We start from the raw sequence: 25,295 nt of genomic DNA on the forward strand, positions 1-25,295 counted from the left end.
TCCCGCTTTGGTCTTTTGTTCTAAAATCATCTTAGATTCTCCAATTCCTTTGCCTTTCCATAACAAGCTTCAGATCTTGTGTGTGTTTACAAAATCTCTTAGGATTTTGATAGGAGTTTTGTTAAACCTGTTGGTCAAATTGGGGAGTATTGACATCTTGTGTAAGCCCTTTATCGGTTTATTCAAAGTTTATAATTTTTTTGGTTCAATTCAGTTAAGAACTGGGAGTACTTATATTCTTTTTTGGGGGGTGGTGGTGGTGCTGGGGTTCCTTGAAACCCTTACACCTTCGGGCTACACTCCCAGACCAATTTTTTATATTTTTTATTTGGAAACAGGGTCTCTTAAGCCAGCAAGGCTGGCTTCGAACCAGCGCGATCCTCCTGTCTCCGCCTCCCAAGCATGGAGATTACAAGCGTGTGCCACTCTGCCCGGCTTGGGAGTACTTATATTCTAAACACAAATCTGAGCTCTCAAAATATAAGCAAGCCTAGGTATCATTCCAGACCATGGATGAAGAAGGTGGAAGAAGTGTAGTACAAGCACGTGCTAAAAGCATGAGGGTCCTCGAGGAAGGGCAGGTGGTGTTGCAGCTTACTCTGGAAGACCTGACTCTTGAAAATAAAATCTTTCAAGGAACTGTGTGATTTAAATGGACCGGGGCGAGAGAAGTGCATGGAATGTACTCAGATGTGTCCTTAGAAATGGCAGGATGCTCTGCTTTCCAGTTGGTCCTTTATAGAAGCACTTTTATCACGGATGGCATTTCATTTGTCCTTCTCTGGACTTTTTTCAGCTCGGCTAGGTTTTTATTTTTGGAGATACTTTAGTGAGGTTGCTCTTCCAAGTTGTGGGTGTTTAGGCACCCCTGGACAGTTATGTACATTAGGGAAATGTCATTGCTGTTCTCTCTCCAAATGAAATAGTTTTTATCCCGCAGTGGTTCTGACTGCCCGGTGGATTGTTGTTTCAGGTGTAAGAAATTGATCTAGCTGTTTCATTTGCCTGTCTGTGTGTTTTTTTTTTTTAGCGCTGGAACTGAAACACATACACACCATTTAGATGCTTATTTGCGTACTGCCCCCAGCACGCTCTCTGCCAATGTGCTGCAGAGAAGGGCCGGCCTTTGGGACCATTCCAGACCTGGTGCTTGCCAAAGAGAGGCATCGCTGAGGTCTTTAGCCCTGCATCTCCTCATTCCTGTAGCATGCCCCTGCCATTCCTTCTGGTTAGTGACTTTAAGAGTGAATTTGGACTGCTATAATCTATAGAAAGTTTTTTTTTTCTTTTTTCTTGCTGCTGACGGAAGATGTTCAGCCAGTATTTGTCAAGTGACTGAAATGGCTCACTGACATCTGAAATGAACATAAAATTAACTTGGGATATTTTATAGTTGCAGGTAGCCAGGCTTGGTAATACATGCCTATAATCCCACTACTTGGGAAACTGAGATAGGAGGATCACAAGTTTGAGGCCAACCTCAGCGATGAAGTGACACTCTTAGCAACCTAGCGAGAGACTCTAATAAATAAAAAATAAGTTTCACAATAAAAATAAATAAAATAAAATTTAAAAAAGCCAGACATGGTGGCACACACTTGTAATCCCAATACTTGGGAGGCTGAGACAGGCGGTAAAGGCCAGCCTCAGCAACTTAACGAGGCCCTCTGCAACTTAGTGAGGCCTATTTCAAAATAAAAAAATAAAATAGGAAAATAGGGCTGGGAGTATATCTTAGAGATAGAATGCCTTTGGGTTCAAACCCGGGCACCACACACACACACACACACACACACACACACACACACACACAGAGTCAAACAGACTCAGGCAAATGTCAATGTTATTTCTAGGGTGTTAGGCCTTATGTGACACCCTTGGAAGTTATCTACCCATCTTCTGGATGTCTTCACTGGGACATTGGGACTCACAGGGTTAATTGCAGGTGTCAGCATAAGTATACCCCTCACACTTTGACTCCACCCCTTATTTTCAGTTTCTGGTAAAATTTTAACACAGATTGAGTGTAGGAATGTATTTCGGTGTGGGGTATTTGACACATCCCCCAGAGGCTACATAGCATCCTCACGGGTGTAAGTGGAGCCCTTATATTTCAGCTGGCTTTTTCCAGAGACATAGAACCTGGTCTGCTAATTAGGAAACATCTGGAATTCTTGTTCAAATACGAGCAAGTTTAGAATTGCTTCAGTGGCAGGATTCAATCCAAATTAAAACCAATCTGGGTAGATTTCTCTCTAAACCGTTTCCTGCTTAGGTAGAGAAGCTGCACGGTCAGTTCTTCCCCTTTTCCCAGAGAAATCCGGAGCGATCACCCTCACTTTTTAAAAAATGCTTCTCCCGAGACTCCCCAGCCCCAGAGCTTCAAGCCTCACAAAGCGTGCGCTGGTTCTCATGGTCGGCATGTCTGAGGCACGGCAGGTGGGGAAGATCTTCTCACCCACTGGTGAGCTGGCTTTCTTCCTGGGAATTCATGGCTCATTGGCTGGTGTGGGCCCCTGCTCTCACCAGGCCTTACTGTTTTACACCCTGACAAAGCGCTTGTATTTTTTAAAGGACCGAGAGTATCATGTGCTGCCTAAGATTCACCTGAAAAGACGGAGTAAATGACGAGATTAAAAAGCCCATCAAGAGATTTCTTTTTATTAGATTGCATGACAGTGTAAGCTTAACCATTCTTCCTGGGAAGAATTCATTCTGACTTTCAGCTTGAACAAATAATGTAAAGTGACTATTTAAACTACTATTGTTGTCCCCCCCCCCCTTAATCTCCAAGTAGCTAAATGGCTTTGTTGCCCATGTGGGAGTGGAAGTCGGCTCTTGGCATGGGCCGCTCTAATTGAAATCAGTTTGTGGGCTGAGTTCCTCTGCTGCCTGACAGATGACATCTTTTCCTGTGTTTTCCCCGGTTGCCTCTGCTGTTTTTCTAAGATAGAATGAAGCTAAGTATAACTTCGAATTTTAAAGCAACTCTACACCTTTTCCTGACCTACTTAGAATGTTATCCAAAGCTTTCACCAAATCATTTTTTCCCCTTGTATCCTGAGAGATAACTTTTTAGCTAAAAAGACTCTTGGCTGCCATATTCTGATGGAATCATAGGAGTCTAAAATAGCTGTTTGAATTGGTTTCCTGGGTTGCTTGACTTCTGTAACAATGCTCCGACAAAGGAGTTATTTCTGCTTTAATACATGGAGAAAAAGATAAAAATATTTTTAATAGCAGTCTCCTTAGGGCTCTGTGTAAGTACTTAAGACACAAAGAGTAGCTTAGCTTCAGTTTGGTCTTTGAGCCAAATTGAGACTGTGGCTTTTGGTGTTATTATTGGGTGGCAATAAAGTTAAGTAAATAGAAGTTAACTTAGCACGGTTCCATATAGCACCTACATGTGGGGAAGGTGCTACTGTAGGCATTCGGGAGGTGTAATAAATGAGCACACCATTTCTCACTCTCAAGAAACTTTTGGACAAATGTTTTGAGGATAGGAGAAATAAGGAAATAGCATATATATTTCAGAAGAGAACCCTAAAGTAATCCTAGAGGAAGGAGGGCTCCTATCTGTTTGGAGAGGGAAGAGAGAACAGAGATCAGTAAAGAACAAGGGAAAGAAGATACATTTGCAGTTTCCTGGAGACAGGTGTGATTTCAGTATTTGGCGGGAATTGCATATTGGGGAAAAGACACAGCAAGAGCTTGGCGAGTTGATCCCCCGGAGAGGCCAGCACAGGTGTGCCTAGAATCTTGCATGGTGCATAGTAAGGAATAAACAACATGAATGGGGACCAGACTGAGTCACAGGACGTAATAAAAGTGTGCAAAGGAGCCGCAAAAAGCACATGGGGCCGTGCTGAAGAGGGCATTTAAGGCTGAGATGCAGGGAGCTCTTACTTCAGTAGACATGGAGAGCCTTTGAGTGTTTCAGTAAGTATGTGAAATGCTCTTGAAAAAGACCTACCGCTATCAACTTGACTTAATGCTTTTGTGCCTAAGAGAGCCTGCTACCTATGGAGTTCTCCATCTTTCTGTCTCCGTTGTCACGTTGGGATTCGTGTAGCTCCTTATAAAGTGGGCCTTTCGCCTGTAGCCAAGTGGCCACTTTTCGGTAGCACACTGAGGACTCCCCATGAGGTTGTGCCAGAGAAGGCCGTGGCTGGGAGGTGCCTTCCAATGAGAGGATTTGGCCCTTGAGCTCCAAGGAGACCGAGCCTAAGAATGACCATAGCAGCAAATTCCAGTTCTTGCACAGAAAGAAGGAATTCTCTTCTTCTAATTATAAAAATTTTGAACCTCCCTCCCAAGCCCCCCGGGAATTTGTTGGAAGACAGAAAGACATAAAAGGCAGAACTGAATAAGCCAAACTTCCAGCACCCAGGAATAAGCCAAACTTCCAGCACCCTATTCTGGCCTCCTTGTTGAGAGATGTATTGACATGCATTCATGACTAATTCAAGGTGGATAGCTGGTGCTATCCACCTTGAGAGGATGAGGGAATAGCTTGGGGCTTTGAAAATGCTGTCAGCCAGTCATGGTAGTGGGTGTCTGTAATCCCAGTACTTAGAAGGCTGAGACTGGAGGATTACGGGTTTGAGACCAGCCTTAGCAAATTAGGGAAAGCTGTTTCAAAAACAACAAATAAAACAGGGCTTTGGGTGGGTGTAGCTTGGAGCTGGAATGCTTCTGGATTCAATCCCTCAACACACACACACACACACACACACACACACACACACACACACACACACAGGTATCAGCATGACTAACTTACCTGAATATGCTTCCATTGTTGCTATCTCTCTCTCTAAGCTTCCCGGCCATTTTTAAGGCTCTGGCTTCTTCTGGTGCGTCTTGGTCTTCTGTCTAAGGCTGTCCACCCCATAGTCTTTCTATCCTGGGTCCTGAAATACACACTTCTGTAGGTGATAATGTGACGAAGAGTGGATTTCAAACACCGAGGGTCTCGTTGCGTTTAAGGTTACATTTTAAACAAGCAGCTGTTTCCCGACCCGGCCATCCTCCCACAATGAGGCAGTCTTGTTATTAAAGCCTTTCTAGGTATTCTCTCTCCCCCCCCACTCTTTTCTGCCTCCTAAATTTCTTTTAACAAAATCATGTGGACTTTATTACTCAGACCGTTTCCCTGGCCGCCTACCTGGACCTCCAAATCTTCTCACAGGAAAATTATTACCAGTGTAATTTGGTCTTGTCCGATTACTCACGGTATTACTTTCTCGTTGGTCTAAATTACAGAAATGACATTGGCTGGCAAGTTCCGCTAAGTGAGGGAAGCCATTGAGCACAGTTCAGTGCCAAAGAAGCCATGGCGTTGTGTTGCACATGATTTTATCCATGCAAATAACAGGTTTTGCCCCCGTCATTTAGGTCGTTTCTGGATAAATACACGAATCCTGACAGACCGTTTTATTTTCTCTTTAAATAACTCCAGATCAACTCCTCTGAATGGTTGCAAGCTAGGCACTTGGACTGCAAAACTGAGTCAGTCTTTCTCTTTTTCCTTTTCAAGTACAACACTGTAATATCCGCTGCATGAATGGAGGGAGCTGTAGCGACGATCACTGTCTGTGCCAAAAGGGATACATAGGAACTCACTGTGGACAACGTAAGTGAGCCGCACTCAAGTCCTGTAAATGTTAACCTGCATGCAGACGCATTGAATTACAGCTGCCAGCGGACTTCCTTTGATTGTCTGGGATATGGCGTTCTTATAGACATCCAGTGACCCTTACACAGGAACACATGGCTGAGCCTACGAGGGTAGCCCCACATTTCCACTCTGAATGTCGAGAAGTTCTTTGGCTCGTTTTCCTTTCCTTTGCCTTCACCACCTGCTTACCTTCTGCCTGTGATGTGCAGTCACCACCCGAGGTGCAGAGTTCTTGTGAGTTAAGTCAGGTGTGGTGGCACACGCTTGTCATCCCAATACTTGGGAGGCCGAGATCGGAGGATCCGGGGTCGCACCCAGCCTCGACTACTTACTGAGGCCCTCTGCAACTTAAAGTGTCCCTCTCTCCAGGGTCTCTCAGCTAATCTCACCACCAGTTCTGTAGGTTCTAATACTCAACTGTGTCTTCTTTTTGGTGCTTAACTTGTTAAATGTCAATGCCGGGCGTGGTGGCGCACACTTGTAATCCCCGCACTTGGGAGGCAGAGACAGGAGGATCGCACAGGTTCGAAGCCAGCACGACTGGCTTAAGAGACCCTGTTTCCAAATAAAAATATAAAATAGGTCTGGGAGTGTAGCCCGGAGGTAGAAGGGCTTCCGGGAACCTCAGTACCACCAAAAAAAAAAGTTAAATGTCAGTATTAAAATGTGCTGTCATCTGCAGTTAGTTGTGTGACTCAGCAGCCTACATTTCTGTAAGGATGACGCTTCTTTGTATAGAGGCTCTCTCCAAATTAAACATCAATCCCAAGCAAAGAGTCACCTTGTGAAAACGTAGTTCCCTTCCAATAAAACCTATTACAAATCAGTGCTTTATATGTGACCCCAAAGCATTGTTCAGGTGTTACAGGTGATGCCACCAACACAGGGACAAAATCACCTGTTGAGGTAGTTTTACCTAAGAGTTGCACCGGGACGTCTGAGGACCCGTGGCTATAGTGTAGCGGTTCAAAGCAAATACCAATGTGATTATTTAGATTTGTTATTATTATCCTTCCAGGGGACCGTAGTATTCTTTACTAGCGTATATTCTCAGGTAAAGCGATTCACTTCTCTTCTTACCTTACAGCTGTCTGTGAAAGCGGCTGCCTCAACGGAGGGCGGTGTGTGGCCCCAAATCGATGCGCATGCACCTACGGCTTTACTGGACCGCAGTGTGAACGAGGTAAAGGTTTTTAAACCCACTTGCGTAAAGGCATTCTGGTGCCTAAGCTGTCGTTGATTTGTATAGACACTAGGCGTGTGCTGCTACTTTATGAATTTTGCTGCGCTTTGGGGGGATTTCTGAATGGTCTGGGGGTGGTCCCCTGAATGACAAGAGAGTAGCCCTGTCTTTGCGCATTGCTGGTCCATTCCTGCCTTGGAATTCAGTACTCCAAAATTGTATAAAGATCTTCTTCTAAGATGGAAAGAAAGTCAAGATTAAGTAGCAGATGGTCAATGTCATTTAAAACACATAGAAGAGAAAAGCAAAGGGCAAGACTGTGGTATGTGAAAAAATGTTTATTTTTCTTTTTTCTCTTTGTTCAAATTCGCCTAAATTCATTTTGTATGTGTGTGTGTATCTGTGTGTGTGTGTGGTGTGTGTGGTGTGTGTGGTGCTGGGGATTGAACCCAGGGCAATCTACCTCTACCTCTGAGCTACACTTCCAGCCTGATTTTTTATTTTTTATTTTGAAGCAGGTTTTCACTAAGTTGGAGAGACCGGTGATCCTCCTGTCTCAGCCTCCCAAGTCCTAGGATTACAAGCATGCGCCATCACGCCTGGCTTTAAATTCAGTTATTTTCTAGTAAAACAAGAATATGTATTTTGGCAAGTAACTCTAGATCAGTGACTGTTTACATTATATTTCTGTTAATAAAGCCACTGGCCGGGCGTGGTGGCGCACGCCTGTAATCCCAGCACTTGGGAGGCTGAGACAGGAGGATCGCAGTTCAAGGCCAGCCTCAGCTACTTAATGAGGCCCTTTGCAACTCAGTGAGACCCTGTTTCAAAATAAAGAATAAAAATTAGGGCTGGGAATATAGCTTGGAGGTAGAATGCCCCTGGGTTCCATCCCTAGTACCACAAATAAATAAATAAATAAATAAATAAATAAATAAATAAATAAATAAATAAATAATAAAGCCACTGTGAGGTATTCCTGTGTGATGTGTAGTGGACTTGGCATATTTTTGAATGGCCCTCCTTAAATTATCTTTTTTTTTTTTTTGGTGGTACTGGGGTTCCTGGAAGCCCTTCTACCTCCTGGCTACACTCCCAGACCTATTTTTACTTGGAAACAGGGTCTCCTAAGCCAGCGCGCGCAGCTGGCTTCGAACCTGCGCGATCCTCCTGTCTCTGCCTCCCAAGCACGGGGATTATAAGCGTGCGCCACCACGCCCGACTTAAATATCTTTATATCTTGTGCACATGTACTTTTATTGACTTAGAGCTGATAGACATCCAACGGTATTTTGAGTAATAAAGACAACTATTTCTAATAGGTAGTGTCATTCTTTGGCCTTGATAGTTCTTCAGTGAAGATGCGGGAGATTAAAATGGTTAATACGTGACTTGAGGAGTGGTGTGTGAAGATAATTTCTCAGATAATTGTGCTGAATTTTGTTTTGGAAAAAAATCACTATTACAATGAAGTTAGAGCATTTTACTTCGAACAGAGTGGCGGACAGTTCTCTGCAAAGGTTAACAGTTCCCACAGCTCACTTATCGATGATGACATGGTTGGAAATAAAGAAGGCACAGTATTGAACAATCTCACGGTTATTTTTTCAAAGGTTAATCTTTGCCCAAGATTAAGAAATGGTTTGAGTGGGCTAAATTACTATAAACTAATAGTCAAAAGTAGCATTTTTCTTTTTGTAGTACTGGGGATGGAACCCAGGGGCATTCTACCTCTGAGCTATACCCCAGCCCTATTTTTTATTCTTTATTTTGAATCAGGGTCTCACTGAGTTGCAGAGGGCTTCACTAAGTAGCTGAGGCTGTCCGTGAACCGCGATCCTCCTGTCTCAGCCTCCCGAATGCTGGGATTACAAGCGTGCGCCCCCACACTCAACTTTAAGTTGTAGCTGGCAGTCACTGAATTTCTCAGGGTGGAGGCTAGTTCCCCTTCAGAAAGCAGAGCTCTGTGAACCGTTTGGATTTTTTTTCCCCTTCCAAAAGGTAACAGGCGGTAACCCGTTGTCACTGAAATATGTTGAAGCCTTCTGTGAGTTTCACTTTAGGTATTTAATCGAAATGGAAAGTAAATAACAGTGTGTAGATAGCAGAGGCAAAAGGCATCTTTTTTTACCGTGCATCTAAAGTGGTATTGCGACATTTGGCAGCTGGTAGATTATTGAATAAACTGGATTTTCCTAGAATAGTTCCAGGAACTACATCTGTGCACAGACATTCATTTTTACGGTTGTGCAACTGTATGCATTGAAGGTACACACGCTTGCCTCCCTGTCCAGGCTGCACAGCCTGGTACTCAGGCAGGACCAGTAGAATGCATCTGAATGCAGCTTGAATTTTTTTTCCATGATAAAGGCTCATTCTTCTGCTGGTGGATAAGGCGTTCTGGTCCCTTTCAGAATTTCTCCCCTGCAGATCCCTTACCGTGAGCAGAGATGCGTGGGTGCGTGCGTGCATGTGTATTCTTGCTGTTCCTTCCTTGGGCTTTAGGCATCCAGAAAAGCTATAGCCTCTTGCTTGTATGCTCCTGGGTAGCTCTCTGGGAAGCGATCCACGCTCACCCCACATCAGCTTTCTTTGTACTGGCTCATCGCTAGAAACACCATGCATTGCAACAATAAATTGCTGGAGCGCGGACCAATTTTGGCACAGTGGCAAACCCTTCTTGGAATCATGTCTGAGCATCTGGCCAGCTAGTTTCTGGGCACGGGCAGTCTTCGGTGCTTGGTGTCCTTCAAACTGCAGGGGAGACATGTCATGCAGTCCAAGCAATCCCCGAAAGCCTTTCTCATGGCTTGGCGCCATAAAGAGACCCATCACCAGTTTCTCAGAGAGAGCCAGTGACAGCTCAGCCCTCTCCCAAGTAATTCCCTCCCATTTTTTTCCTACCATGGGCACTTTGATACTGTTGATGCCCTTGAGAGTTTAAGAAATTATCAACACCACCATTGCAAATTATGTATCATAACGTCACATTGGATTTCAAATGTGTCATCTGTGTGTCTTGAGGCTTCGGATGAAACTTTTCTTTCAACATGGTCTTATGTTAGCAAAGTTCATAATTTAGTACAGCTATTAAATTTGATGTAAAGTTTGATGTCATGGTTTCATCTTCAAAGAAAGTTTTTTATTTTTATTTTTAGCTCTTGCAAACTTTTTTTCAGTACTGGGGATAGAACCCAGGGACATTCTACCTCTGAGCTATATCCCCAGCCCTATTTTTTATTCTTTATTTTTGAAACAGGGTCTCACTGAGTTGCAAAGGGTCTCACTAAGTAGCTGAGGCTGGCCGCTAACTGTGATCCTCTTGTCTCAGCCTCCCAAATGCTGGGATTACAAGTGTGCGCCACCATGCCTGGCTTCTCTTGCAAATTTTTAAAAAGAATAATACTGGTTTTTATAAGCTAGTGGTCACATTTGGGCCCCTTTTTAGTCTTGTATGTTTAAAATACCGGTGCTGCGCTGACCAAAAGAAATATAATGTAAAGGTAGGTTCAATGACAGATGCCTGCAAATCTAGTACTTGGCAGGCTGAGACAGGAGAATCACAAGTTCGAGGCCAGTCTCAGGAGCTTAGCAAGACATTTTGGATAATATATCTTTCAGTTTCTGCTGCAATTAATACACATTCAAACTTCAAATAGGTCCCTATATGTTTCCAATCTTCCTTCCTCTTCTTCCTCCTTCTACTTCTTCTCTAACTTTTAAGAAAGCAGCATTTTAACAGGAAAATGAAAGAGAGGCTCTGCTGATATTTTGTAAAGTAAACCAAGCTGGGCGTGGTGGCGCACGCTTGCAATCCTGGCATTAGGGAGGCTGAGACAAGAGGATCTGCGTTTGTGGACAGCCTCAGCTACTTAGTAAGGCCCTTTGCAACTCAGTGAGACCCTGCTTCTAAATAAATAATAAAAACTAGGGGGGTGTAGCTCAGAGCTAGAATGCCCATGGTTGATTCCCAGTACTGAAAAAAAAAAAAGTAAACCAAATAAAAGAACAGAACTTGGGGCTTCACATTAGAGTCTCATATGTCCCATACACGAAAGCAAATGACCATTAGAGGACCACGGCAAAGTTGTAGCCCTTCAAAAGTAAATTTTGATTCATTCTTTGCATAACGATTTATCCTCAAAAAGCGAATATTTTGGAACTTGCCTGTATTTTGGGAAAAAGAACAGCAGAGGCTCACATAGCATCTTTATGATATAAAACTGGCTTTGGGAAGTAGTGTGTAATGGAATTTGAATTGTCCTCTTTAAGGAAAACAATCCTTAAACACCATAGAAAATTCTTTAATTTTTTTCGGATAGCATAATTTGGAGTGGGATAGGGCGCTTTCCTTTCAGGCCTTATTTAGGTCTCTTTTCTTTTTATGGTATTTCCACATTGCCCAGCAAAGCAAGCTATCACAAAACCAAAGAAAAGGCCACAACCCTGACAAGTCCTTGTAGCCGCTACTCTGCTGAGCCAGCTGAGAGTACACAGAGGACCCTCCTGTTCTCCTGGCTCCTGGTCTCCACTTCTTTACTTTTTATGAATGGGAACAAATGATAAGGCAGTTATTTTTAGAATTAACTTTTATCCCAAGTTCTCATTGCAACCTGTCAGTATTATATGACAATCATCATCTTAGACAGGAGGATTGCAGGTTCAAAGACAAGCCTCAGCAAATAGTGAGACTCTCGTCAACCTAGGGAGATCTTATTTCAAAAAGAAAAAAAAAGTTTGGGCGTGGTGGCGCACGCTTGTAATCCCAGCATTCGGGAGGCTGAGAAAGGAGGATCACCATTCACGGACAGCCTCAGCTACTTAGTGAGGCTCTTAGCAACTCAGTGAGACCCTGTTTCAAAATAAAGAATAAAACAAAAGGCTGGGGGTGGAACTCGGAGGTAGAATCCCCTGGATTCAAGCCCCAGTACCCACCCCGCACACACACACACGAATAAGTATCTAGTGAGATAGTAGAGAAGATTAACTGAAATAATTAATGGGACACTTTGCATGCATCCTGCCACATAAAACATGTTTAATAATGTTAGCTAGTGACATTGTCATTCTCATAAAGTAAGAGCAATCTTGGTTGAAAATTCTTCCATCTGGGCCTGGTGGTGCACACCTGTCATCCCAGCTACTCAGTCTGCGGAGGTAGGAGGATCACAAGTTCAAGGCTCACCTGGACAACTTAGTGAGACCCTGTCTCAATAAAATTAAAAAATAGAAAGGGCTAGGGGTGTAGCTTGGGGATAGAGCATCCCTTGTTTAAATCCCCATAACCTGGAGGGAAAAAAAGAATATCTTTGTTTCATAAATGACATCATGAAATTTTCATATATCACCGAAGTTAGACCTAAACTTAGATGTCCTATTGCGATCACTTTTCCCCCCTTATAATTTTCTTTTATGTGAGCAGCATATTTTTTTTTTGAACCTCTGTGCAGATGGAGCCAACATTCCTTGCTGGATGTAATATCAACCATGTGCTTTTCTTTAATACACACCAAAATATTGCAGTCAGCACAAAGGCTGGAACTACACAAGGAGCAAATAGTAATAAGAGGGAGGAGAAAATAAAGTGAGAAAAAGCCTCTCCATAAAATGTGGGGGAAAAAATAGAAAAAAAGCCAGGCATGGTGGCGCACGCTTATAATCCCAGCATTCCGGAGGCTGAGACAGGAGGATCGCGGTTCGTGGCCAGCCTCAGCTACTTAGCGAGGCCCTGTGCAACTCAGTGAGACCCTGTTTCAAAATAAAAACTAAAAAATAGGGCTGGAGGTATATCTTAGAGGTAGAACGCCTTTGAGTTCAATCCCCAGTATCCCTTCCTTCCACCAGATATGATAACAAGCTGAAAGGAAATTATCCCACAAAGGGAAGAGATAGGAGTCTGTCTCTTGGGTCTCATTTATTTCCCTTGGCTGGAGATGTGTAATAGCAGAGGAAACACAGTGGTCCCGCCTTCTGGAGTGAGTTCTAGAAGGGGAGACTGCTGTAGTGGGCAGAAGGAGGTGTGTGGGAAGGGTACACGCAGCACATCAAGACAGTCCAGGGCACCATAACCCCCACACCGGGGAATCGCAAGTGCTTCGTAAACTTTTCTGAAGTGCATTAGAAGCTCAGATTGTCTGGGAGAAGATACCCCAAGGAGTCCTAAAATCCTGGCCCTGTTAAAGTGAGACCGTTCTCCTATGTCTCCAATGCCCTCCAAAGTCACAGGGATCTTGAGTCCCGTGTTACTTTTATTACCTTTCTTCTAGCCCTTACGCTCCTGTAGGGGTGCCCATCCTGGATTTCCCCTAGGAATGCTATTCGCATGGAACCCAGGCACCCCAAAAATGCCACCATGAAAAGGCGTGTTGAGAAGCTTCCAGCGCTCTGAGATAATGCATGCTTTGGAGCGCATGCCTGCAGACCCGGCCCTCGGGAACGCCTCGGGATGTCATGATAGTGGTCCAGGCCTCTATAAATCATTTGTTGAACAATTCGTGGCCACCACCTCAGTCACTAGATACATTTGTAATGGTTTATGTGAACAGTAACAAGAACCACCCAGCAACATAGTTTGCTCATGCCATGTTTTTCTTTATGATGCCACATGCAGTGTTTGTGGGCTTTGGAAGGACAAATTCTTAATGTATCTGAAAGAGAACTGAAAATTAAACAGCCGATATGTTTGGAAGCCTACTGGGCATAGCAGGTAAAATCACAATGCACGGTGTGTGGGGTTCTATGAGTAAAGCTTTATTTGAGCCGCAGATTATGTCTTGAATTTCTCGGAACTCAGACAAGACACAACTGATTTATCATCTGAATTTTTAGTGGGTATTTTCCTTCTTGACCTTTTAAAATCATGAACAGTGTCAAACATAGCCAAGTGAAGTCTCCAAAATGTTAAGACTTCAGAGAAGCCAAATGTGTGTGATCCTTACGTAATGAGATGCTTATAAACGTACCCAGCCCCGTCAGTCCTCGGGGCAACTCATGTGTTGTAGCCAAGGACGGGGAGGATGGAGGGAGCCTGTGGCTTCCTCTGGCAGGTGCCTAGGGGTGAGATGTGTCTTCAGAGTCGGAACCCAGACCGTGGTGTCACAGATCCACCAACGAATGTTTGCCTTGTTTTAGAACTCAGTTATCTCTAGGATTGCCTTCAGCTATTATTAATTTTCCTCTTATTTTAGCTGTAGCTTTGTTCTTTCCTATCACTCCACAGACCTCTCTGCGTTCTGTTAAACTGCTGAGTTTTTGTTCTGTGCATCAGGCAGTCTTTGGGTCAGATTTTAGGGCTTCTCAGTTTTAGTAAACAGGCACATCTTCACTGGGGAGATTGTCTTTGCTTGGAAGGGATGCTACACAGTAAAAACACTTCTGCTCAGGCCGTGATGGAGAGAGTGAGGGATGCGGGAGCTTCCCGAGATTGAGCAGTGGATGGAATATGGAGGATGTGCTTCCGGGGCAGCCCGAGGTTACGCTGGCATGGACAACTTCAATGCATGTATGGATGTACTGCTTCTGTATCACTCTGCCCAAGACACCCTACTGGTGAGATCTTTGTAGGTCTAAAGCTAGATTTGGATATTATAGTGAGGTTTCAGGGAATATTTGAGAACTGGTCTTCTTTTATGATCAACTTGATGCACACTTAAGGAGAGGTGATATTTTTATTTCTCATAATAACAACTGGAAAGCCAGGCCTGGTGGTGCATGCCCGTAATCCCAGCGCTTGGGAGGCTGAGACAGGAGAATAATGGGTTCAAGGACAGCCTCGGCGATGTAGCAAGAGCTTCAGCAACTTAGCAGGACCCTGTTGCAAAATAAAAAATAAAATAGGGGCTGGGGGTCTAGTTCAGAGGTTGAGTGTCCTTGGGTTTAATCCCCAGTGCCAAAAAAGAAGAAACAAAGAAGGTAGGCAGGTTGGTAGGTGGATGGATGGATGGATGGATAAGAAGGAGGAGGACATGGAGGAGTGGAGAAGAGAAGAGAAGAGAAGAAGAGAAGAGAAGAGAAGAGAAGAGAAGAGAAGAGAAGAGAAGAGAAGAGCAACTGGGGATTTAAAGTAGGGGATCATCTCTCCTAGAGTATGAACTCCACTAAGGACAAGGACTTTGGACCATCTTGTCACAGTGGCTAGAAAATTTCTGACACAGAGCAGACGCTCAGTATATATTGGGTGAATAAAAGAGTGGATCTGTGATGCACACTTGCTATTTCAGTACTTGGAAGGCTGGGCTATGGCTCAAAGGTAGAGTGCCTCTGGGTTCAATTCCCAGTACCACAGAGGGAAAGAAGATGGGAGGGAAGGAGAGAGGAAAGAAAGATAGAAGGAAGGAAGGAAGTAGGGAAGGAAGGAAAGAAAGAGAGAAGGAAGGAAAGAGAAGGAAGGAAGGAAGGAAGGAAGGATTGATTTGGTATACACTTGTCTCATTTTTAGTACTAGGACGGGTTCAGAGTAGAGTGGACCCTGCTGTATGAGGAACTGAGCTTACCCTGCCCAGTTCCATGAGGACAACAAGCCCAAGCCATGTCAGACTGTCTCTGTGGGTCATTTTCTACCCCTCGGACTCACTGTGCTGGGTTACGAAATTATAATTGACTTTAGTTTAACTCTGTAAGAAAGAATAGTAACTTAGCTTATATGCGGCTGAAACTTTGAGGATAGCATAACAGGAGTCAAGATGGATGGCCTTGGGTAGCCTGAAGAGACATGGATTAATATGCTATCAATTTTCTTCCCCTGAGAAACATTTGGTCCCAAGGAGAGCTGGCTTTCAGAAGAAGTTCAGATTTGGGTGTGTAGCTTTTGGCATGGTCTAGCATCCCTGGAATGATCTAAAGTGGCTTTTGTTTCTTTTTTCCCATGCCTTACCATGGGTACTCCAAAAGACCTAGTCTCCAGAGTGCAGGGTTCTCTGCCCTCCATAGACTGAGCCGAGTCTTGTCAAGTCTTATGGAGAAGCTGGATTATAGAGTATGCTTGGAGCAGTGTAAACACTAGATTAAAGGCTCTCTCAAAACTGACGACATGGAGGACGGAATATGAGTTTCTCAGGAGAGGGGAGAAATGTTGATTGTGCTTGCAAAGACAGAGGTTATATTATGGGTCTCAGAGTATGAGCAAATGGCAAACTTTTGATAGATGCTTTTCAGTCGCCCCCAAAATACAAACATCACCTTCGATTGTAGATTATCAGGAATGAATGCTTCTAAGAGTCTACATTCTTCTCTTAGCCTTGGCGCGTGCATAGCAGCTGTATATTCTTTGATAGTGTCATGGAATGGGGAAGAATGGGGGTCTACTGGCCCCATAGCAGCTAGAAAAACTGGACAAAGAAACAGAAAATGAAAATACAGTGTTGGATTGAGAAACAGCAAGAAGGATGAACATCTCAAGCTTTTACTTTTAACTTCAGTCACTGCGGAAGACAAAGAAGAAAAAAAGAGTGGACCAAAAGGTTAGGCTCTATCGCTTTCAGTTTCAAAATTTTTATTTTGCAGCTATCCACTGTCTCTTGTTTCTTCTTTATGCTCTGCCTATTACTAATCGAAGTTCAGAAACTTCTTCTCTAACGAAGTATAAGGGGTTAACATGAGAGAATGCTGCCACAACTAGGATTCCCATCCAGAGATTTTCAAGGGAGTAATAAGGGAGGCCATGTACTGTCCAGAAACAGGGAAGAGCTTACTTTGCCCTTCACAAATTTATTCTAGACTTACTATCTGCCCCCACCCCGGTATCTATCAGCAATTTGTCTCTTCTTAGAATATCAGTTGTCTTTATACAGGGCTCTCTGATTTTTTTTTTTTTTTTGGTGGTACTGGGGTTCCTGGAAACCCTTCTACCTCCAGGCTACACTCCCAGACCTATTTTATACTTTTTATTTGGATACAGGGTCTCTTAAGCCAGCGCGGCTGGCTTCGAACCTGCGCCATCCTCCTGTCTCCGCCTCCCAAGTGCGGGGATTACAAGCGTGCGCCACCATGCCCGGCTGGGCTATATGATTTTTATAATAAATGTCTTATTATGACAGAATGGGACATACATTGTTCTTTTTATCCATAGTTCTTTTCCAGATGACCGTGGACTAAAATAAGATTTGTATATTAGAGAAATAATTCCGCATTTAAGTCAAGGTTTTGCCAGAAACATCCTCCGGGTTCTTCAGAGCCTCAAGCCACAGGTTTCAGATAGCCAGCTTCTGGGAAGTTGAGACTTTCTTGAGAATAAGATTTCTTCCTTGTTTGTAGAAACACACGTTGAACAGTATGTCGCTGAAAGCACAATATAAAAAGAAACAACCATGAGTGATGTCAAGCACAGGCCTCGTGGCAATCATAAGACTCTCTCGCTTCCTAAATGGAATCATTCCTAAATTAAGTTGACATCGTACTTGCGAGAATTGCTTCTTCTTTGGAAACGATCGATTCCAAGCGTGTACAGAAAAACTTTATATGCTGAGCCATAATGGCCACACTCAGGTGTGGCCTGACTTAGAGCGAGAGTCAGTGCGCTGGAAATGTCCGTTTCTCGGGTTGCTTTCTCCCTCCTCCCCCCCCTCAAGGCTGCGGTCCCATTCTGGCACCTGATCACTGCAAATATCTTCAAGTCCTACCATGCTGGGGGTGTATTTATGCAGCCAGTGTTACTCACTCAGAGATAAATCACAGGACGCACTCGGAGGGCGCACTTCTCAGAGTGGAGCATTCACAAACCCAAAGCTAAGTCAAACCACAGGACTTCCAACAATCCAGCTCCCAGTGTTGCCGCACAGCATGAAAAAGAAACATCATTACCAGCAAAAGTATTGTCTACAACAGTTCAGTCCTGGCTCTGCGACCTGGTATTTTGAATCGTCCTGTGGACCTAGAATACACAATGCATATCTTGAGGATTTTAATTCTCTTCCTTATTTCCCTGTTTTAATGAGTGAAGTAAATATGATTTGGAACTATTTGTCAACTGTAAGGTTTGATTTAAAAATATATTTTCTTCTCAAATTCTTGAACTAACAGAATCATTTTTGATTCCTTACTTCTAATTCTCTGGCCCAAAAAAAAAATATATATATATATACATATATACACATATATACATATATACACATACACATACACACATATATGTATGTATGTATGCCACTAGGTGTGGTGGTGCACACTTGTAATCCCCGCGCTTGGGAGGCTGAGACAGGAGGAGCGTACAGGTTCAAAGCCAGCCTCATCTACTTAGCAAGGCTCTCAGCAACTTAGTGAGACCTTGTTTCCAAGTAAAGTATAAAATAGGTCTGGGAGTATAGCCTGGAGGTAGAAAAGCCCATGGGTTCTACACCCAGTACCACCAAAAGAAAGAAAGGAAGGAAGAGAGAGAGAAAGAGAGAGAGAGAGAGAGAGAGAGAGAGAGAGAGAGAGAGAGAGGAAAAGAAAGAAAGGAAGAAAGAAAAGGACTGGGGTGGGAGTATAGCTCAGGGGTACAATGCCTCTGGGTTCAATCTTCAGTACCCCCCCCCCAAAAAAAAATATATATATATGTCAATCTTCAAGTTCTTTTTATAGGCAGCCCATATCAAGATTGTTTTTTTATTGTTGTTGTTGGTGGTGGTGATGGTGGTGGCTGTAAAGAGACTATTACTTTAGTGAAAAGTACATAATAACTAATTTCTTTTTGAATTGTTAAGCCACATAATTCAATCACACGCTGCCAGCCAAGTCTGCTTTTACAATTAAAGATATATTATCAATATACAAATCATAATAGGTATGCCACCCGAGAACTCATGGGAAGGGTTTGCACATAGGATATTCTTTCTGTTTTGCCAATTGAATTCCTAAATTCATTAATTCATGTATTATGGAGAGTCACCAACATATGAAATATGAAAGAAACGCACTGCTGATTAATCGCAAGCTGTCAACTCTAAGAGCGACGGGCTTTCTTTGGACCACTCAATTCAAGAAAGAACAAGCTTTGTTTATTTAAGAGGCCAGTTTGTCTGTTTCCTGATTGTATTCTTACTGGGAAAATGCCAGAGCACATTACAATGGATAAAGTGGGAAAGAAAAATTATAATTTAAGTGAGCCAGAAGAGAGTGGTAGTAGAAGCCTGAATGCCCTCCTTGGAATTAATCAGTGGTTCTTAAACCTAAACTACTTTTGTCTTTTGTTTTTTGTTTTGTTTTGTTTTGAGAACCAAGTTTCGGACTCAGATTACACAAGAGAAAATATTATTTGGCTTGAGAAAGGAAAAACCTTGGTTCACATGAATTTGTGCACAGATTCTCCATCATGGGAGAATCGTAATTAGGGATTTAGGATCTTGGGAACATGATTGTGACCTTGTTTTCCCTGCCTTGCAAGTCCTCATAGGAGGGCTGGCTAGCACCAAAGCTGATGCGTTAAGAGGTTCCAGCTGGGATATGATGAAAGCATTTTTGAGAATCTCTGTATCTTGGCCGGGCCACAAGGGTTAGAACTTGGAGGGACCTAAACTAGTAGTAGAATATGACAGATTTATTCTCCGATTGATGTTGGGCATTAGGAAAAGAAGGCTGAAGTTAAAAATCAGCCCGAGAATTATTAGCTCCAAAAGAATTGCCGTTGGAAGGGATGCTGAAGAGGGAAACATGAATTCTTCATATGAAGGAAATAAAAATAACAAACGCTGATGGCGAGGCATTGAACACGAAACATGATAGTTTGTTTTTCAGAGAAACTCTCTTGTCCAAGACCTCTGCACCACCTTCTCTGCTTTATAGTTCTCCATGACACCTCTTCCAAACTGTATAGCTTACTTAGGATCTAGCTCTATTAACATTATTAAACCCCATAAGAGCAGGGACTCTTTTCCTACTGTAGCTACCTTCTCCCCCTCCCTACCTATTCTTTGTTGTATAACACATAGTAGGCGCTCAGTAAAATTTGTTGAGTGAATGGAGTCATTTTAAGCTGGAAATTAATTTTAGTTTCTGTCTTCCCTTCCTCCATCTCTCCCTCCCTCCTTCCCTTCCATCTTCCAGCAAGAAGTAGTTAGAATGTGCACAACGACCAAAGAACAAGGTTCCTGCACGTCCGGAGCTCACGTACTGGGACAAACCGATGAGTAGAGAGAATATATAGAGAAAAAGCATTGAAATATTACGCTACGTTAGACCTGTGAATCTCAAGGGTTATGTTTTCTCTCATCTGCAAAAGCTGCAGAGAAGATTAGGTACAAACAAGACTTGAGATAAATGAATGGAGAGACCAGTAGAATATTGGGAAGGGACTAGAGTAGGAGGTGGGGAGGGGAAAAGGAAGGCTGAGGAAGGGAACCGTTCAAATAATGTTGTGCCCATATATGAAGGTATCACTCCCCATCTCTAGGTGTCCCCGGGGGCACTGGAAGATGTGGGGGGCACACACCAAGTGATATATGCATGCTTGAATGTATCTCGAACCTCCACTAGGATGTATCGTTATAGCCCACCAATAAGAGAGAAAAAAAAAAGTCAGATTGGCAGGTCAAGGAAACAAAATCAGTGGAGCCTTAAGGATTTGAAAATTTAAAATTTAAAATTTTATTTTATTTATTTTTTTTTTTTGGTGGTACCGGGGTTCCTGGAAGCCCTTCTTCCTCCGGGCTACACTCCCAGACCTATTTTATATTTTTGAAACAGGGTCTCTTACGCCAGCGCGGCTGGCTTCGAACCTGCGCGATCCTCCTGTCTCCGCCTCCCAAGCGCGGGGATTACAAGCGTGCGCCACCACGCCCGGCAAAATTTAAAATTTTTAAAACCTAGAAGGACTTGTTAGAGTTGGCTGACTTCGAAGAAAGGATACGACCTGGAAGAATAAGAATAAGAATAAGAATAAGAATAAGAATAAGAAGAAGAAGAAGAAGAAGAAGGGGAGGAAGAAGAAGAAATAGGAGGAGGAGAAGTTATCTAGAGACTGCAAATTTGTAAAACCTAGAAGGACTTGTAAGAGTTGGCTGACTTGAAAGAAAGGATACAACCTGGAAGAAGAGGAAGAAGAAGAAGAAGAGGAAGAGGAGGAGGAGGAGGAGGAAGGAGAAGGAGAAGGAGTTGTTATCTAGAGACTGCAAATTTGTAAAACCTAGAAGGACTTGTAAGAGTTAGCTCTCTTGGAAGAAAGGATAAGACCTGGAAGAGAGGAAGAAGAAGGAGGAAGAGGAGGAGGAGAGGAGGAGGAGGAGGAAGAGGAGGGGAGGAGCAAGGAGGAGGAGAAAATGTTATCTACAGACTGCAGGCAGTTTCTGTGAATGGAGAGAGAGGATTGGTACAAATGCCAAATGGAGGTCCTGAGAGAGTCGCTTTCAAAATGATGGCTTTGCAAGGTGAAGTGTTTTGTCCATGTTATCTTCACTGAGCAGATCAAATGGACTGAGGCTTTATATGAGTAGGCAAGGCCTCTCGGTGTGAGTTTTGTCATCTTTTCCATTTCCACTTTGGAACCCTAGGGTAAGAATCAAGTGGCTCTAGCCGGGCGTGGTGCGCACGCTTGTAATCCCCGCGCTTGGGAGGTGGAGACAGGAGGATCATGCAGGTTTGAAGCCAGCCGCGGTGGCTTAAGAGACCCTGTTTCCAAATAAAAAGTATAAAAAATAGGTCTGGGAGTGTAGCCTGGAGGTAGAAGGGTTTCCAGGAACCCCAGTACCACCAAAAATAAAAATAAAAAATAAAAATAAAAAAGAAAGAAAGAAAGAAAGAAAGAAAGAAAGAAAGAAAGAAAGAAAGAAAGGAAAGAATCAAGTGGCTTTCTAAAGCAGGGCTGCCATTTCCTTGTCAGGACTTTTTCCCAGCGTGGAGGCTTTGGTTTGTGCCTTTAAAGCCAAGTTCCAGGCTGCCAATTCCACATTAGGATTGTGGTTCTTTGAGCACAATTTTGTTATCTGAGATTTGGGGCAGAGGTCACTTCTGATAGAATACTCTCATTCTTTATGTCATTTACTTGAGTTTATATATATTGCATGTTACACATGATCTATTTCTGATCTTTAATCTTCAAATGTTCCTGTCTGGCGACTGTTTTTGTGGTTAGGCTCTCGGGATACCCGACTATTGGATAATGTGATACTTCTGTGCTAATTTGACCTAGTATAACCTCTGAATTTCAGTAGTTCTTAGTATTGATATATCCATCTGTGATGGATTCATCATCCCTCTGTGTACATTTAAACTGATATTTAAAATTACATGATCAGCCGGGCATGGTGGCTCATGCTTGTAATCCCAGCATTTGAGAGGCTGAGACAGGAGGATCTGGGTTCACGGCCAGTCTCAGCAACTTGTGAGGCCCTCTGCAACTTAGTCGGACCCTGTTTCAAAATAAAGCATAAAATAGGGCTGGGGGTGTATCTGAGAGGTAGAATGTGCCTGGGTTCAATCCTTAGTGCTGCAAAAATAAGATAAAATAAAATTACATGATCAAAACAACAGCTATTTTTCCTAAAATTGGCTACTATGGTGCCCTGTTTGAGCTCCTGAATGGAAGACTCCTGTTGGTCCTGACCCTGTGTTACATGGAAGCTGCTAAATATTCCGGAGATTTTCTGTTTTCTCGATCATCGTGTTAACATTTCTTGGAGTCTTTTCTAAGTCTAGCTCACAGCATTTTTATTGATCTGTATTGGTTTTGTAGTGCTAAGTAGGATGGGAAATGTTAAGGGTGTAGATATATCTGTATATTGGTGCTTGCATGAAACAGGTGCTTAACACACAGGTGTTGAATGGGTGAAGCAGAATTATATTTTTAAAATACGTATCTCCTCATTAGCTCCTTCCTACTGCCTTGACATAAAAGCCCAGAGTCCTTTGCAAGAGCGCAGGGCCATTTATCATCTGGAGCTGGTAGGCCCTTTTTGGCCCATATCTCACTGGCATACCATGGATGCCATCTGTCGTGTCTGTTCACAGCTCTGTGCTTTACTCCTATTTCCCTTTCACCTGATACATCACTGATTCACCAGGCAAGAGAAGCCACTCTATCTGTACTATGGAAGAATGGCTTCTTGTATATTTCCAGAACATTTGGCTATACGTCCATGATAGCCCCCATCGGGTCATTCCTATTTATGTATTTATTATTTATTTATTTGCGGTACTGGGGATGGAACCCAGGAACATTCTACCTTCGAGCTACACCTCCCCCTCAGCCCTATTTTTTAATCTTTATTTCGAAACAGGATCTCACTGATTTGCAAAGTAGCTGAGGCTGCCCGCGAACCACGCTCCTCCTGTCTCAGCCTCCCAAATGCTGGGATTACAAGTGCGCGTACCTGCCTCTCCTGAAGGTGGACACAAGACAGCCTGTTTTATTCATTTTGGTATCTCTACGTTTTAATATACATAGGGGATGTGCGGCCAGCATCTTTGTCTGAGGACCGCCCAGTTCCCTAGCCCCTGCTCCACACTGTAAGGACGGGTAATCTTCCATTTAAAATGTTCAAAATTTTTTTCAAACATCTTTAAGAGTTTCAACCCCTTACTTAAAAAAGTCCCAATCTCAAAGTAACACATGCTCTTACTAGATAATGTGAGAAGTAAAATTTTTTTAAAGGCAAAAACAGAGAAGTTGGAAAAATACTATTCTGCTTCTGAGAAGCTGCTATTAATATTTAATATGCTAATTTAAGAAAATTCAGAAATCTAAGAAAAGTAGAGGGAAACTATCATACTAATATAATCAACATTATTAATATTTTATTTATTTATTTTTTGGTACTGGGGATGGAACCCAGGGGCATTCTACCTCTGAGTGACACCTCCAGCCCAATTTCTTATTCTTTATTTTGAAACAGGGTCTTAATGAGTTGTAAAGGGCCTCACTAAGTACCTGAGGCTGGGTATGAATTGTGATCCTCCCGTTTCAGCCTCCCAAATGCTGGGATTACAAGCGTGAGCCACTGCACCAGGCTATATTTGCTTAATTATATTTCTTCTTCCTTTTCTTTGTACTGGGGATTGAACCCAGGGGTATTCTACCTCTGAGGCACACTTCCAGCCCTTTTTACTTTTTGAGATAGTGTTTCACTAAATTTCTGCATGCTGGTTGATCCTGACTCAGCCTCCCAAGTATTGAGATTACAGGCATATGCCACCACTTGGCTCTATTTTCTTTCCCTTCCCTTCCCTCCCTCCCTCCCTCCCTCTCTTCCTTCCTTCCTTTCTTCCCTCCTCCTCCTCCTCTTCCTCCTCCTCCTCCTCCTCCTCCTCCTCCTCCCCTTTCTTTCTTTCTTTCTTTCTTCCTTCCTTCCTTCCTTCCTTCCTTTCTTTCTTTCTTTCTTTCTTTCTTTCTTTCTTTCTTTCTTTCTTTCTTTCTTTCTTTCTTTCTTTCTTTCTTTCTTGCACTAGGGATTGAACCCAGAGGCATTCTACCTCTGAGTCACACCCTCCAGTCCGATTTTATTTTTTACTTGGAAACAGGATCTCACTAAATTGCAGAAGGCCTCACTAAATTGTCAAGGCTGCCTTCAAACCTGCGATCCTCCTGTCTCAGCGTCCCATGTCCTGGGATTACAAGTTTGCATCAAGATACCGGCTCTATTTTTCTCTACATAGTAATTTTCTTAGCAGTCAGGACACACGGATAGTTTGTATTTTCCATTTATCTACAAATAAACATTTAAAAATATTGCATAATCCTGTGTTTACATTTTGTTAAGGCTTTGGTTTTATTATTTTTGTTATATTACCGTGTGTAACATTCTTGTAAGTAGAGCTTTTTACTTAGAACAGAAGGCAATTATCGAGGCAGGGGTATGGGAGTCTTAAAAGCTCTGTAATATGGTCATGTGTGTGTGTCAGTGTCTAAATTCTGTTTTGCTTTCATCTTGCCAACATATAACTTTGTGTGTGTGTGTGTGTGTGTGTGTGTGTGTGTGTGTGTGTGTGTGTTTTACTGGGGGTTGAACCCAGGGGCATTCTACCTCCAAGCCTTTTTGTTTTAAAACAGGGTCTTACTAGGTTGCTGAAAATCTTGCTAAATTGTTGAGGCTGGTTTCAAACCTGCAATCCTCCTGTTTCAGCCTCCCAGGTACTGGGATTATAGGCATACACCACCATGCCTCGCTATAACTTTATTACACAGAGAAAAACAAACAAACAAACAAACAAAAATCCTTGCTTTTCCTGTCAATAGGCATTAGCTCTTTATAGGTTTAAGTTTTTAAATCTTTGATTATATTATTTACTTTAAAATTTTGGGGGATATTTTCATTTCTACTGTGGTTGTATTTTTATTTATTTTTATTTTATTTTATTTTTTTGTGAGTCTGGGGATGGAACCCAGGGGCATTCGACCTCTGAGCTACACCCTCTGCCCTATTTTTATTCTTTATTTTGAAACAGGGTCTCACTAAGTTACGGAGTGCTTCACTAAGTCGCAGAGGCTGTCCGCAAACCATGATCCTCCTGTCTCAGCCTCCAGAATGC

At 42.9% G+C, this 25,295-nt stretch overlaps 1 protein-coding gene across 1 annotated transcript in view; it reads left to right on the forward strand.

Moving 5' to 3' along the window:
* The window catches only part of FBN1 (fibrillin 1), a gene marked incomplete at both ends in the record, with an annotated part of 239,882 nt that overhangs the window by 39,509 nt on the left and 175,078 nt on the right, over window positions 1-25,295 (forward strand). Inside the window, 2 exons of the mRNA XM_080708266.1 lie at window positions 5,540-5,635; window positions 6,768-6,863. Coding sequence (XP_080564392.1) covers window positions 5,540-5,635; window positions 6,768-6,863 — 192 coding nt within the window. The remainder of the gene's footprint in view (window positions 1-5,539; window positions 5,636-6,767; window positions 6,864-25,295) is intronic.

Source organism: Muscardinus avellanarius (assembly GCF_963383645.1).
Source record: "Muscardinus avellanarius genome assembly, chromosome: 12".
Taxonomy (NCBI): Eukaryota; Metazoa; Chordata; class Mammalia; order Rodentia; family Gliridae; genus Muscardinus; species Muscardinus avellanarius.